The 16,570-nt window shown below is 34.5% G+C and overlaps 1 protein-coding gene across 1 annotated transcript; it reads left to right on the top strand.

Moving 5' to 3' along the window:
• The first annotated feature begins 6,301 nt into the window (after positions 1 to 6,301).
• On the top strand, positions 6,302 to 7,938 carry LOC118180551 (THAP domain-containing protein 2-like). The gene is made up of 2 exons (XM_085810314.1): positions 6,302 to 6,664; positions 7,447 to 7,938. The coding sequence occupies exons 1-2, from the start codon at positions 6,512 to 6,514 to the stop codon at positions 7,714 to 7,716; spliced, it is 423 nt and encodes a 140-aa protein (XP_085666440.1). The 5' UTR covers positions 6,302 to 6,511; the 3' UTR covers positions 7,717 to 7,938.
• The last annotated feature ends 8,632 nt before the right edge of the window (positions 7,939 to 16,570 follow it).

The raw sequence follows: 16,570 nt of genomic DNA, 5'->3' as shown, positions 1-16,570 counted from the left end.
CTCAAACACTCAGTTGTGAATAAGAAATTGATTGATAATAATATAATTAAGATTAACAGGGATTAGTGTTGAACATCCAAAAGGAAGTGCGAATCGCATCTATTAAAATCGACTGGAAGATTTGTGATTGTGTCATCAATTCTGGAACCTAGCTGGTCCAATCCCCAAACTGACTTAGACCGAAAGATATGACATAATTCATGACCACGACAGAAACACCAAAAATGCATATAGCGTGTATAAACAGCAAAAATCTCCATTTTTCAATTAATCTGCCACATTTTTAATTATACTCGATTCCTTCTGCTTGTGTAGTCTACACTGGTGTGCAAAAATTAAGGACGAGACGGTTTTTTCAATATAACTTTGTACAAAAGCTTTCCAAATCAACACATTTAATACCGTAAGATCCCCAATAGGTAAGGACATGAGTAATGTAAGCAACACTTACTAAAAGAGAAATCAGAGGGATAAAAAGAAGCTTTATTGAAAAAGTAGCATGGAGCGCAATGCGACTGAAGGCAGAAACATCCCTGTGATGGGTGTCCAGCAAGAAACATCCGGTCTTTAATAGGGGATATGATCTCCCCTGACTGCTAGGCAGGTTTCACAGCGTCTGCCCATGCTGAGGCTGAGGGTGTCACTGAGTTGTTGAGGCATTGCTTCCCATTCGTCTTGCAGCGCCGATCTAAGCTCCGGAATCGTTACTGGTGGTAAGGTACGAGCTGCCAAGCGTCTGCCTAGAAAATCCCATACATGCTCGATGGGATTGAGATCCGGAGATCGTGCCGGCCAATCCATACGTTCAATATCCTCACTCTCTAAGAGCTGTTCGGCAGCTACTGTGCGATGACATGGTGCATTGTCGTCCATGAAAAGGAACTGCGGACCCATAGCGCCTCTAAAAAGACGCACATATGGAAGAAGAATCTCGTTACGATAAAGGTTCCCGTTGACTGAACCTGCGTCGAAGATGTGAAGGTCTGTACGACTACCAAGCATGATGCCTCCCCAAACGAGAACACCGCCACCTCCATACCTGTCCCTTTCAATGATGTTCGAGGGATGATTGCGGCTTCCCCGCTCTCTCCAGATGAGTATGCGATGAGAATCGCTACTCAGACTGAATCTGCTCTCATCTGTAAAGAGTACTCGTCCCCATTTATTGTCTCTCCCGGCACCACAGAGAACGCTTTCTCCGATGGGCAGGCGTTAGAGGTACACACCGTACAGGGCGTCGTGCAAACAGACCACCACCGTGCAGTCTTCTGGCCACGGTAAAACGCGATATCGGTCGTCCAGTCGCCTGTGTTGTGTGTCTAGCGATTTCTCCCGCTGTCTGCCGCCTGTTTCTTCTGGCCTGTAAGGCAATATACCGGTCATCTGCGGGTGTGTTTCCTCGTGGACGACCACTACTAAACTCCCGGATAGCTGTTCCTGTAGTTTGAAATTGTCTCCAAAGTCGTGAAACGATGCTGTGAGCAATTCCGAACTCTGCAGCCACACTTGTCACACTGCGGCCTTCCTCCAACTTCGCAATGATTCGACCTCGGGTAAAAGCATCCAGATGTCGTCTAACAGATTGATTATTCGCCATTTCTCGCTGAGGCAGCAACTCGGTGTGATTTTAACTGCTATACGGCGTGCAATCTCTTTGCCAAAAATAATGATCTTACACCGACAACATGCTTTATGCTACTCGGACACTCCCCCATTACGTCTACCTGCATATCTGCGCATGTGCTACCGTACATCACTTTACTTAATCTCCTGATTGGTCTTTCTGTTCGCTCTGCCTCTTCGTTCAGCTGATATGCTAATTTTTCGACTTCGTCCTTAATTTTTGCACACCAGTGTACGTCTGAATGTTTCTTAAGATCATTCATTGACATTAGCGCATGAAGATAATTTCACTACACACTTTGAATATACTCTGAGGTTTGCGAATTCCGGAATAATATAAGTAATCTAATCTATCATATGAATTGGATAGGATTATTTAGATTATACAAAGCCTCATCTGTAAGAAATTATGAAGGAGAGTAAAGGTGTGAATCTTCCTTTACATGGCTTGACTATCCCATCTATTCCATCATTTAGTTATATTTAGTGCAGAAAATTTTGTTTTTATTCTTTTACCCGAGTACAAATGCATTCTAAATTAGAATTTTAGCATATCACGTGAATTCGCTACGTTGGAAAATGTATTTTAGAACAAAAATGAACTTACTTTTTAAAAAACATCTTCTTATATTTATTTAATAAAATAAGAAGAAAAGCCCTCATGTTGCCTATCGAATTCAGAATAACTGTGGATGATTTCTAAATAACATTTGAACCTCCATAGTTTTCTTAATTATCTCGATCTCTTACAGGAGTGAATGTATGTATCACAATATAATTTTTAAAAAGGTGAATATTATAAGTTTTAAACTTACATAAAATTAATATTAAAACAAATGAAGAAGAAAATTAATCAAGTCTCAAGTCAACACTTTATTATTCGAACTAAATAAGTAACCACTTAAAAACACTTGATGAGTTGGAACACTCTGGACTTGGAAGGGTCTAGAAAATGGGAACATTCTCAATAAATGAAATATAAAGGAAATTTAAACAAAAATCAATTTTGAATTGATTTGCCTCTGATAGGTTTTGAACTCAGACCCTCGGTTCAAGAAGTCTTACCCACTTAGTCACCACACGCTCAGTCGGAAGAAACAATTCTCGCTACATTTCCTCCTTCTTAAGAATAAGAAGAAATCCACTAGTCTGCCTTCCTGTAACAGGTTTCCTGGAAATATTGGGCGTTCTTCCATTGTCTAGTTGTCCTTTTGGATGAAGATAGGGTTGTAAATTGAATTTATGATCACGTTTTCACGATCCTATTTTATTCACGAGTTGAGAGATCATTAATTAAATTTAGCATATACGAGTATACCAAGAGTCAATATATCTATTCCAGGAAAATTTTCACGTAAAGGACTCAACTAACTCAAGAATCAAAAGTTCCAGTTGAAACGCAGTAATATTTAATGAAGAAACTATTTTCACTATTTACATTACTCAAACACGAGATTTACATATAATATAAATTTCCCCATCATAGGGCCAAGATTAGTTTTATCGAGAACAAATATAACTATTGATTACCGCCATGCGGCCAAGATCATTTTCAAGCGTCACACTTAAACTAAACAAACAAACAAACCAAAAAAAAAAAAAAAAAAAAAAAAAAAAAAGCTTTTTCATTCTTATCTACCGCCGGTCACGTGACAGTCAAGATAAATAATAAAAGAAAAACTGACTCCATCGGAGGGGAAAACATATAATTTTGACAAGGGTTTCAATATCAATACGCGAACGATGTCTTTTGAACTCCGTCGTCTTCTATTTTGTTCCACACTTTTTTGTTCGTACGTCATGTCAGATAGTTGTCGTGTTTTGGAATATTGTTCAAAGTAACGTCTTAAGAGCTCCTTGGATAATCCAACCTTTTGTACTCGAAGAAAACCCAGACTAAGTCTCCGATATTCCAGTTGACAAGTCGTTGTTTCTCATCGTATCGGCGTTTGTTTGTGACTTGCTCTTTGAAGATGTAGAGTTTTGCAAGCTGTCTAACTTTTTCAGCTCTGAATATCAGATGTTGCACATAACTGTCGTCGGGATGTTCGGTATTGGATGGAGGAATTACGTCAATAAGAGTCTGGATATTTCCGCGAGTGAGAAAGAATGTGCTGAATCCTGTTGCGTCTTGTTTAGCAGAATTATGGGCAAAAGTCAGAAATCTTTCTGTTAAATCATTTGTCTGTTGGATGGTAGGCAGTCGTCAGACGACGAGACGAATGGCATAATTTATTGATGTCTTTAACAACATTGGATAAGAAGTTTCGTCCTTGATTACTTATCATTCCTTTGGGGCATCGTGCTTCAGTATAATTTCTTCAACTATAAATTTTGCAACTCCGGTGGTCTCAGCAGTTGGTTCTGCATTTATGACTATAAATCTAGTAAGGTAATCTATGCAAACAATGCACAAGTTCCGATTTCGAGTAACAGGAGAGTGTACAAGTAAATCTACATAATTATAGCAAAATGTATGTCAGAGGGACTTACCGGATGAAGCTATCTTAGTGGACGTCGCGGTGGTGATTCCCGTGTTGCGCATTCTTGACAGTGTGATACATACCGTCGTGTGCTCCCATATAGGCCTGGCTAATAATATTTCCTCCTTATTTTGTCGTACGTATTGGCAAATCCGAGATGACCGGCGTGTGGAGCATCATGAAGACTTCTTACAACATCGCTAGAAGTTATCTTAGTACTACCATTAGACATTCACAGCTTCTTTTCTACAGTATACCATTCCTTATTTGATAATTTTGGTACGCGTCACCTCTCTTGAGAGTTCCAGTGATGGACTTCAATTGTTTATCCTTTAACTGCTCTTTACCGTAATCTGCGATTACTGAAAGGAAAATGATGTCGTCATTGCTCTCAATTATTGGTTCGACAAGGGCCTTCCTTAGTAGTAAATCCGCATCGGAGTGTTGGCGATCGCTCTTGTAACGATATTGATATCGTACTTCTGCAACGTGAGAGCCCTACGTGGAAGTCTTTCAAATGGATCCTTAACATTGGCCAGCCAACATAAAGATGCGTGACTATTGTGAAGGGTTTTCCACAGAGATATGGCCTGAATTTACTGTTCGCCCAGATGACAGAAAGGCACGTAGAACAGATCCTTTCGGTTGCACTAAGGGACCTGGATGCTTAGGCTTTGGTCTTTCTTTGTCGTCCTGGATCTGAACCAACACAGCATCGATGTCTGGATTAAAATATTCCAAAACAGGGCCACTGGACAGTAACATTTTAAGCCTTGTAAAAGATTCCCTCTACAACATGTTCCAAGAAAATTTTGCATCTTTCTCCAAAAAGTCATGCAAAGGTTTTGCGACATCAGCCATCATTCGGCAGTAAAAACACAAAACTAGAAAACTTTGGATATCGGCGATATTTTCTGGAACAGGAAACTTTGATACAGCCTATATCTTTTGTGGATCGGAATAGATCCTATGTTGATAGACTGGGTGTCCCAGTATCGTCAGCTTCTTTCTGCCGAATGAACATTTCTTGGAATTTCACTTCAGTTTTGCCCTTTGGACACATTTCAGAACCTTCCTCGAGCGTTTTTGGTGTTCTTGGAAATTAGAAAGTTACATGTGATTATGTCACCCAGATATCAAAGACAAATATTCTACTTGAGGCCTCTTAGTAATGCATCCATCATGTGTTCGAATGTGGCTGGGTCACTGCATAATCTGAATAGCATGACTTAAAATTCATAAAGATCATCTGGCGTCACGAAGGCTGTTTTTCTCTGTCTTTATGATGGATCTCTATTTGCTAGTAGCCTGACTTCAGATCCATCATAAAGAAACTTCTGCACCAGCCAGGCAGTCCAAAGCATCATCGATGCGAGATAACGCATAGACGTCATTTTGTGGTTACCTTGTTCAATCTTCTACAACCGACATAAAAACGCCATTTACCATTTCCGTTCTTCACAAGTATGACTAGAGATTACCATGGACTTTCTGACGGCTGCATCACGTCTTCTTTTAGCATTCATTGCACTTCCTCTGCAATCACGCGTCTCCTAGTGATTGATATACAGTACGGCCTTTTCTTGATTGGCACGTTGTCACTTGTATCGATCTTGTGCTTCATCGCGTTGCATTGGGATTTCTTCTAGTATTAAAGTAAATTATGTCACTAAATTCTTCTAGTATACTCAACAGCTCGTCTTTTCCAGCATTGGTCAGATCACTATCCAGAATTTCTTTTAATGCTTCTCGAGTTAACCATTTTCTGTACTTATGTTCATCGCAACCTTCTGCAATCTGACCACTCAGGGACCATATAGCGTCATTTGCTATGGTCATCAAAGAGCCTAATTCCTTTCGGTATCAATTGGTTTCTGCGAGAACAATTTATTACCTATGCTTTTCTACAACCATCCTCATTAGTGACAATTGAAGCTGGTATCAATAGCTTCCTTTCGCACATCAGAAATTCATTCCCAATGATCATAGCTCCATCTGCCTCCTTCACGTCTGGATTCAAGGCACATACTGCCTTGTCGAGTTTGCTTCAATTAAGTAATCTGTTGCGGCAAACGAAGAACAAGGATTTATTTAAATCTTCATTGTCTGGAAGGAATCTTCTACAACCGACATAAAAACGCCATTTACCATTTCCGTTCTTCACAAGTATGACTAGAGATTACCATGGACTTTCTGACGGCTGCATCACGTCTTCTTTTAGCATTCATTGCACTTTCCCTGCAATCACGCGTCTCCTAGTGATTGATATACAGTACGGCTAAGGCTACTATAAAGAGGAGCTGAATCATCATCCATTTTGAATCTAACTTGTTGGTATTCGCTATTGGATTAGCACTGATTTCTTGACATATTTGTGGATCGATTCCGACCTAATTTTCAGAAAAATGGGTGGTTGTGCTGCACCAAATTGTTCGAATCAATCTAAAAATAATTTTAGGATGTTTCGTTTCCCTAGAAATGAAGAAAGACGAAGAAAATGGATAGTTAATTCTCGTCGAGATCAATGGATCCCGGGCCCAGGAGCGTATCTTTGTGAGGTAAGTTCAGCTTCGTATTTTTCCATAGAATGTTAGAAAAATTACTCTTCTTGGTACTTTAAAATATTTATTTTCATTTAACTGTCACTTATTGACGATCAACTGATTTTATAAGTACAAAATCAACTGCGGAATGTGTATGTGTTTGTGCAGTAAAATAACGTTGTTTCATGTTGTTTCTTTTGTTATCGTGAAAAGTTTATACCGTTTGTGAAATTTGTATCATACATTTCATGTAAACTTTGTGCTCAGTTAGAAATGTGATGTGCCTTTTTCTTTTCTTTAATTTTACTGTACGATTGGTGATTTAAAGTAGCATTCTATGTTTTGATTCTGATGTATTGTCGCCAAATCGGATAGTTGGCGCCAATGTTAAAAACTGGATGGTATGATTCAAATAATAAATGATTTTGTTTTTTCTTTATAGTAAGATAAATATATTCTGTATTTTTAGACATTTTTAAGAAGTTAAATATTAATTTAAATATTCGATGAATCGTTTTGATCCCATTATTATCCTTTATTGTAGTAGTAAATCTTAATGTTATATTTTTAACTATAGGTACTTTAAATTTATTTTTAGTGTGTGAGCAGGAAATATGTTTTAAGTAGTTTTACAAACATGATTACTTTTTAAAAATTTTGTTCTATTTTCATAAAAAAAATTTTAATTTATCAGAAAATTACATTCTTAAATTAATATAATATATGTAACTGTAATTAAATACTAGTGCTTTTGATTTTAATGTTAAATTTCATGCATGCTTTTGTTAAATATGCAGGTACATTTTGAAGAAAATCAATTTGAATGCTCTAGGCAAGATGGGCGTAAAAAACTCAAGCCCAATGCTGTGCCAACTCTTTTCAATGTGCCTAATCCCCCACAACTGTTGACCCCACAGCGTCTAAAAGGCATTGGTTTACCAAAGCACCGTTCAGTTACATCCAATTTTTGTAATGTATGTGTTTTTTTATTTTTATGGTTTTTCATAAAAAAATATGTTTTTATTACAAATGGACTAAATTGCTTTATAAAAGAATCAAAATATTGAAATTAAGGCATTATGTGATAAAGCTGTAATTACAGTCCCTAAGATTAGATTAAAAAATTAAAATTTTGCTGTTGTTATATATATAATTAAGTATGTACTTTGTTATTATAATCATATATTGAAAATTAAGCATAAAACCTCAATTTGATGTAGTTTTTGGATAAAGTTTTTGTAGTTTTTCGAGGACGGTCATACATGGGTCTGGTTTCTTCAGATTTGCTCCTAAAAGAAAGAAACCGGTATCTGATTGCCTTCAAAGTCAAAAGAGTTTAAATCAAAATTTGTATTAAACTAAAGTTGCTTTTTTGCTTAATTTTAAATTCCAGATAAATAGAGAGAAATATGTATGGAGTAAGTAAAAGAAATAATATTGAAATTAATAACTTTAATCTTGAGTAATACAATAATATAGTTATAATACATTGTTTTAAATGTATATTTTAATGTCTTATATGTCTTGTCTGAATGTTGTTATTTTTTGTTTAAAGATTTACAAAACTTATTAGGATTATTTATATTATTTATTATTAAAATTACATTAAGTATATTTTATTTATCAGCATTTTCAGGAATCCTTACTTATATGTGTTTCATAATTTTTGCATCTTCAGGGTGGCTTGCTGCACAGTTTACCTTTATCAACTGAAGCGATTTCTCTTGCTGAACCATCTGTTGTAAGTTTTCATTTGAACAGTTATTAAATATTTAGTATTATAAACTTTTTCTAAAAAGTATTAACACTGTTTCTAAAATTTAAAAATATATTAACATAATATTTACTTATGTTTAAGAAGTATGAATGCTATGAACAGTCCAATGTATTTATGCTTTTTTATAAGTCGAGTTACTTTTAAAATGGTAATGATTATTTGTATTTATTTTTATCCGATCAGAATTTATAATTTCTTTCACTTCCACATATTTCATATATTATAATTTCTTTTAGGTTCATTTGCCACAACCTTCAGCTTCATATTTTGGAGAAATAAATTTTGCTGCCGAAGTATCTGATGTAAATTGCCATTTTGCACTTCTAAAAAATTTTAATAGTTTTTTAACATCTATTCGTAAACTGTACTATGTTTTTTTAAATGTTTCCATCTTCATAATCATGCACTTTATTTCATTTCACCAGTGGTTGCAAATGTGTACATTGCAGTACATCTCAGGTGTGTTTGCAACAACATTTAGCATTACCTTCTGATTAAATAACAGCTGCTAGTAAAGAATCTATTCTATGTTTTCATTTGAGCAGCTATTAAATGTCATATGTTTTACATATATTAATGAATTTTTATACGATTTCTGAAATATGAAATTGTTTGTCTTATGGTTGCTAAACAGCTGTACTATATCTGGCTGTTGTGCTATGGAATTATTTTTGAATTTTGAGCGTTAACAATTTATTATCTATTTCTGAATTATAAAATGTTATGTAAAATAATTATTTCTTAAAATGAATGTAGTTTATATTATCTGTATTTCTAAATTTCTTATATATATATTTCAGGTTTGTTTCCAAGAACAAGCTTCAACTTCATCTTGTGATAAAATGCCATCTATTTGTGAAGGAGCTCATGTAAGTAGATAATTAGTGTATTATTAAATTGCTTGCTTATACAAAACGTTTCTATTAACTTTTGGGGGGGGTAAAAGGAATGTAATTAATTTCATCAGCATTTACAAATTCTTTGTGTACATTTCGGGTTTGTTTGCAAGAACAGCCTTTAGCCTCATTTTGCAATGAAATACCATCTATTTGTGAAGGCTCTGATGTAAGTTGATAACTAATGTATAATTAAATTGCTTCCTTATATACATTTAAAATGTTCTATAAAGTAATTTTTTGGTAAAAGGAATGTAATTAATTTCATTAATAGTTGCAAATTCTCTATGTAAATTTCAGTTTTGTTTGCAAAAACAACCTTTAGATTCATCTTGCAGCCAAATTGTAATTAATTTTAATTAATTTCATCAGCATTTGTGAAGGCTGTGATATAAGTTGATAATTTGTGTTATTAAATTGCTCATGATTATGGAGATAATCGATCCCCTGAAAAGCTGGAAATAAATTTTAAAAATCTATTTTTAAGTGAAATAAATTTTAAATATTAGAAAATAAAACAAAAATAATCTAGAAAATGCTGAAAACAATAGAGTCAAATTTAAAAACCCACCACAGTATAGGAAAAGAGACCTGGAAGTTGCATTTTTATTTTGTGGATTTATTATCTGTTTAAGTTTGGCATTTAATCCAAAGGGGCTTTGTCCCTGAAGGACTATTGTTTTTGTTTTGTATTGAAACACTATAAACGGCTGCATCACTTTTCAAATTGTTGCCACCAAATATTATCACCCTGTACTATATTTAAAGAAATTATATAGTGAAGAATCTGCATAAATGCATGAATGTTTTTTGCATTCTGATAAAACAACGGTACCTAGAGCCATCAAATTTTGAATGACTTAATTCTACTGTGAATATGGACATCTGGAAGACCGAATTTGAAATTTGGAATTTGTTTTAATATATATTTTATATGTTGTAAAACTTTAACGAATTTTTGATTAACAAACTTGAGGATTTCAAAGCGAGCAATGGCAATGTTGTACAGAAAAGACACTTTTATCTCCAGCGTGTGAGACAATCAATCAGGAATTCTGAAGATATGTTCATTTTAAAATTATCTTGCAATATTGCTGTTGAACTGAATTTTATAGTTTAAGTGTGAAAAACTTGATATTTAATAAATAAAGGTAAAACACAAAATGTTAAAAAAAAGCCCCTTTGGGTGTAATTTAAAATCTGAAACCTTTCAGATCTTTTTTGTTTGTTGTGTTTCCCCCCTTCTTTGATGATTATTCATATAGATTTTTTCTTTATTCCAGGATGTTCTTTTAAGGAATTTTATAAAACAGCAGACTGAATTGATCTCGCTTCTGCAATGCCAGAACAAAATATTACTGAAAGAACTTACAGCAACCAAAAAAAAAATGAAATTAATGTTTTAAAAAAATGGCATAGCACTGAAATTCAACTTCATGACCTTCAAGTACAGCATGAGGAATTGCTGAAAGGAGTGAAAACATTTCTTTCAGATGAACAAATAGCAATGTTGAAAATTCCTCATAGAAGCATTGCAAAATGGTCTAACGAGGGAGTAATAAAAGGCCTCAAAGTTAGATTTGCCTTGGGCAAGCATGGTTATAATTACTTGCACAGAATAGGTTTTCCTGTGCCTTCATACAGCACTTTAAATGAAAGACTTCAAGGTCTTGAAATGAATTTTGGAGTCATCAGTGACATGATTGAACTTTTGAAAATTAAAGAAGAAAAAATGAATGCTAGTGATAAAGACTGTATTTTATCATTGTATGAAATGGAGATTTCTGGCAATCCTGATTTTGATATTTCAAAACGTAAATTTATTGGTGAATGTACATTAGGAAATCAAAAGGGTGCAGGAAATCACTATTTAGTTATTTTACTAAGAGGTTTGAAGCTGAAATGGAAGCAAGTGGTTGCCCATGAGATAACTGGACAGGTAACAGGATGCCAGCTCAAACAACTTGTTGTCAATGTTATCGAAGCTGTCAATTCTGTTGGATTTAATGTTGTTGGTATTGTTAGCGATATGGCAGCAGTAAATAGAAGCCTGTGGAATTCTTTGGGAATATCTGTTTCTCGAAACCAAAGAAATAATTTCACTACTGAAATTAAGGGCAAAATTATTTATGTATTTGCAGATGTGCCACATCTTTTAAAAAATCTCTGGTCTGCAACTCTTAATCATAGTATAAAACTGCCCAGTTATGTTTGCAATAAAGAAAATTTGGTTACTTTGCATGTATCTGCAGGATTTATAAAAGATATCTGGATTACTGAAACAAACCAAAATTGTGGTTTGAGAACTATGCATCATCTCAGCAAAGAAGACCTCTTCCCCTCACATTTTGATAAAATGAATGTTGCTTCTGCTGTGAAGTTTTTTTCAATTAAAACAGCTGTGGGATTGGAGAAGGCAGTAGCTTTAAAAGAGATAAGCCCTAATGCTCTTACAACAGCATGGTGGATAAGATTTATATGTCAGTGGTTTCAAATGCTATCCTCTAGATGTAGAAAGAACTCAATTTCTGTGACAAATAAAAGCAAAAAAATTGAGTTACTTTTTGAATTTATTAATGTTATACAGCTTATAGAAATTGGTAAAGGGTGGAAACCATTACATACTGGTTTGATTCTTTCTACTTTATCAGCCATACAGTTAGCAGAGGCATGTTTTCTGAATGATTTTCAGTTTATTTTGACGAGCAGATTGACACAAGATGCTCTAGAAAATGTATTTTCTCAGATACGCAGAAAAGCTGGTTTGAGGCCAAGTGCTTTGCAAGCTCTGAAAGCATTAAAGCTTATCTGTTTATCTCAGTTTATATCTGACATTAAGAACTCCAGTTATGCTACTGATTCAGATATTTACTTGTTAAACTATGCAAAAGATGAATTTGAATTTCTGAAGGAGAAAAAAGCTTTAGAGTCTGTTACCATACCAGAAGTTTCTGATGTATCTCTACAGAATCTCACTCTTAGTGAGGAAAATAACGTCTGTTATATTGCAGGAGCTGCAATAAATTCTGTTTTGAAAAATGCTTGTAATTCATGCTCACAGTTTCTCTTAGTTTGTGAGCAAAATACTCCTTCCATTGATGAAAATAAGCAGTACATAATTAATTTTGCAAATTTAGGTGGGCTTAAATGTCCTTCTCCAGAAATTTTTAAATTGTGCCTTCTGTGTGAAAAAATAATTCAAAATTTTCGAGACGAAATAATACATGGAAATGTAACTATGGATGTGGAATTTGTTAAAATGATTTGTAAGAAAGCAGGTGAGGTAAATATTCCCTCCTGTTGCAATATCAAAACAAAGATAATAAAATATTATTTGACTGCCCGTGGAATTGGTCTCAAGAAGCTTCTTCAAAATAAAAGGCAGCAGCGGCAAAGTTTTGCATCTCCTGCTTTTAAAAGGAAGAAAGTAAACTAGAATCTAATCAAGAGTTTAAGAAGTTTTTGCTGTTCAGTTCTGTCTGTAAAAAAGTAGAGTAGTTGTCACTGAAAAATTGCTGTTTGTCTCTTCGAATAATAATTAGGCCCACCAACAGCTGAATGGTTAAAGTTACTGAATGCTGGGAGTTCTATCTTCTGTTCTATTTCCGAACAGGCTGGCTGCATGGTTGGTTTTTTTGTGGTTTTTCCCCATGTGTAATGTGAATACAAGCCAGTTCTCCTTAGAAAGTCCTCTGCAATAGAAGATCTCATAGTCAGCTAAATCGGATTTACTTTTGTATGACCTTAAATGAGGCATCAATTGTGAATCTGTTTTGGCATGTTATTAGGAATTTTAAATGAAACATTTATTGCTGTTGTGAAAGAATGATCAACTGATGTTTACCTTACTAATCAATGTCTTATAGTATTGTAATGGCTTGCAGGATTTTTCATAATGGGATGTTGCATATGTTTTACTCTTCTTTTTTACCAAATAAATAGAGTATGTTCCTAATCAGACATTTCTTCTTTTGTACCAGGGTTATATAATATGATGTGATAATTTGGATTTGTTTATAGAATATATAACAGTATTTTTTGACATTCTAATAGAACCAGTGTATTTTATTTATTTACTTATTGCTTTAAAACAGATTTTGAATCAAGGCTTACTTCCCACCCCCTTTGAGTATGCACATAAAACATGTTTAAGCTATATTTATAATATATCAATGAGATACAGTGGATGGACAAAAATATGGAAACACCTTGTGAAATGCATGTTTGAAAAGAAAGATTGATTTTAATGAAATATGTAGGTGGCGCTGGCGTTTTTGACTATGACTGACTGACTGAGTGATCGTGACAGACGATCATTAAGGGCAATTGTGACGAAAAATAAGAAGACCACAGCTGCAAAAGTTACTGCTGAAATGAATGTTGTGTTACCGAACCCTGTGAGTACCAAAACAATTAGAAGGGAGCTTCATAAACAGGGAATTGCTGGCCGTGCTGCAATTGAGAAGCCACTCATCAGTGATGTTAATGCCCGTAACAGGAAAAGGTGGTGTTTAAGTCATAAAGCCTGGACTATAGAGCAGTGGAAGCGAGTAATATGGTCTGACGAGTCTTCTTTCACATTGTTTCCCACTTCTGGCCGAGTTTACGTCTGGAGAACGCCACCTCAAGCCTATAATACAGACTGTTTGTTGCCAAGAGTGAAACATGGCGGGTGTTCTGTTCTGGTTTGGGCAGCCATATCGTGGTTCTCTGCTAGCCCCATGATAACTGTGTCAGGGCACATGACTGCCAAGACTTATGTGAACATTTTAGCTGATCAAGTTCATCCCATGGTACAAACTTTGTTCCCCGATGGTGATGGTGTCTTCCAAGACGCCAAAGCCCCTGTTTACACAGCTCACATTGTCCAGGACTGGTTTTCTGAGCTCGAGGATGAGTTGTCCCATCTTCCCTGGCCACCACAGTCACCAGACCTGAATAGTATTGAACCTTTGTGGTCTTAGATTAGCTCCTTTAATGGAAAAAGAACAAAATAAAAATGATATACCTTGAAAAGAAGAATACTATCTGAATAGTGTTGGCTAAAATTTATTCAGATGGTTTTTTGCATTTATTCAAACATCTCCGCATATAAATGAGAATTAATTATATTATATTAGTTTTAAAAGTAAAACTAATATAATATCATTCTATATAAAGCTGTTTGATGTATAATGGAAAAAATTCAATTACTGCAGTATGTTTTAATAAAATTTGAATGTAATAGACTGAATTGCACTACATTAGACCAAAAAGCAAAACATTTTTATTTATTTATCTTTATTTTCACTATATGTGTTTGTCATATGTTTGTTACTGGAGGACTTTTTTTATAGATTTGAAGCTAAATAATATTTTTATGTTTTTACTTATGCAAATTAATTAATAAAAAGAACTGTGATTTAAGTATTGTCTTTGCTGTGATATAGATTGAATCTTATTATGTTATGGAATTATCATTTAAATATTCAGATACGTGTAATATTAAGAGCATATGTATGTAAGTATAATTTTTCCAAGTATAATAAAAAGTAACCATCAACAACAAATAAACTTATAAGTAAATAGTATCTGTAAATTCTGTATGTAAATGTATTATTTTTATTTTTATTTATTTGTGTATTATTTTAATATTGTTTTTAGCTAAATAAAGAAAAAAAAATATTTAATGGAATTTTTTACTCTATTAAATCTATGAATCCCACAGTCATCTGAGCATTGAAGTAATTTTTATAGCATTCTGCATTTCATTCTAAAAGCATTATAATTTAAATGTGTATATTTTGAATCAGTATTTAAAATCATAAAGTGTTTAGCAGCTTTTTTTGGAAACACACACAAAATAACATTTTTAACAAATTTGCTACAGTAATAGACGTTTGATTCCATGTGAGCAAAATTCAAATAACATATTAAAAATAAAAAAAAAAAATTAAAGATTAAAACTTATCCTGAATTAATGGAGGTTGAGGGATTTCCCTCAACCATATTAAGAATGTGGTTGAGCTCTTGTCAAGTGTAAGAATGAGCTCTTGTCAAAAAATACATTTTGAGATAAATAACATTATACGTGTATTTAAAAGAAAAATTGAAAATTCAATAAAGGAATTCAAAAAGAAAGTATTTTTAACTAAAAATACAAATTTGAAATATGATATGTGAAAATGTTTTAAAAACTTTTAAAATAACTTGAATCATACGAGAAATTTAGCAATTTAAAAAAAAAAAAATACGAGAAAGAATCTGAACTGCAGACAAAAGAAGGGGGAAAAGCCACACATCTTTATAGGAGTGCAGAAAAAAGATGAAATTCGGATTTTCTAGAATGTTAAATTTTAGCGGACAGCGCTAAAGAGCCAAAGTTGCTGCTCCACACCTAAATTGCAACCCTAAAGCTTAGATTCAAAATGGCTGACGAGTCAGCCTGTATCTGTAGTAGCTCTAAGTACGGCCTTTTCTTGATTGGCACGTTGTCACTTGTATCGATCTTGTGCTTCATCGCGTTGCATTGGGATTTCTTCTAGTATTAAAATAAATTATGTCACTAAATTCTTCTAGTATACTCAACAGCTCGTCTTTTCCAGCATTGGTCAGATCACTATCCAGAATTTCTTTTAATGCTTCTCGAGTTAACCATTTTCTGTACTTATGTTCATCGCAACCTTCTGCAATCTGACCACTCAGGGACCATATAGCGTCATTTGCTATGGTCATTAAAGAGCCTAATTCCTTTCGGTATCAATTGATTTCTGCGAGAACAATTTATTACCTATGCTTTTCTACAACCATCCTCATTAGTGACAATTGAAGCTGGTATCAATAGCTTCCTTTCGCACATCAGAAATTCATTCCCAATGATCATAGCTCCATCTGCCTCCTTCACGTCTGGATTCAAGGCACATAGTGCCTTGTCGAGTTTGCTTCAATTAAGTAATCTGTTGCGGCAAACGAAGAACAAGTATTTAAATCTTCATTGTCTGGAAGGATTTCTGCAAGTGAATGTTCTTGATTCCTGCAAGCGATAACGGCATCGGTGACACGGAAAAAGTTCCATAATTTGATGGTTACACTGCAGAAACACAAGGAATTCGGGCCCACCAGTGCCCGAGCGGTAAAGTCGCTGAACACTGGTAGTTCGGTCCGAGGTTCGAATCCCGCGAACGGGCTGGCTGCCTGGGCGTTTTCGTGGTTTTCCCCATGTGTAACGTGTATATGTGCCAGTTTCCCTTAGAAAGTCCTCCACGAAGG

This window comes from Stegodyphus dumicola, chromosome 2, assembly GCF_044657685.1.
Source record: "Stegodyphus dumicola isolate Sdum_Otavi_A_Nest chromosome 2, ASM4465768v1".
Lineage (NCBI taxonomy): Eukaryota > Metazoa > Arthropoda > Arachnida > Araneae > Eresidae > Stegodyphus > Stegodyphus dumicola.
Note: the sequence above shows the minus strand (reverse complement) of the source record. Positions and strands in the feature narration are given on the sequence as shown.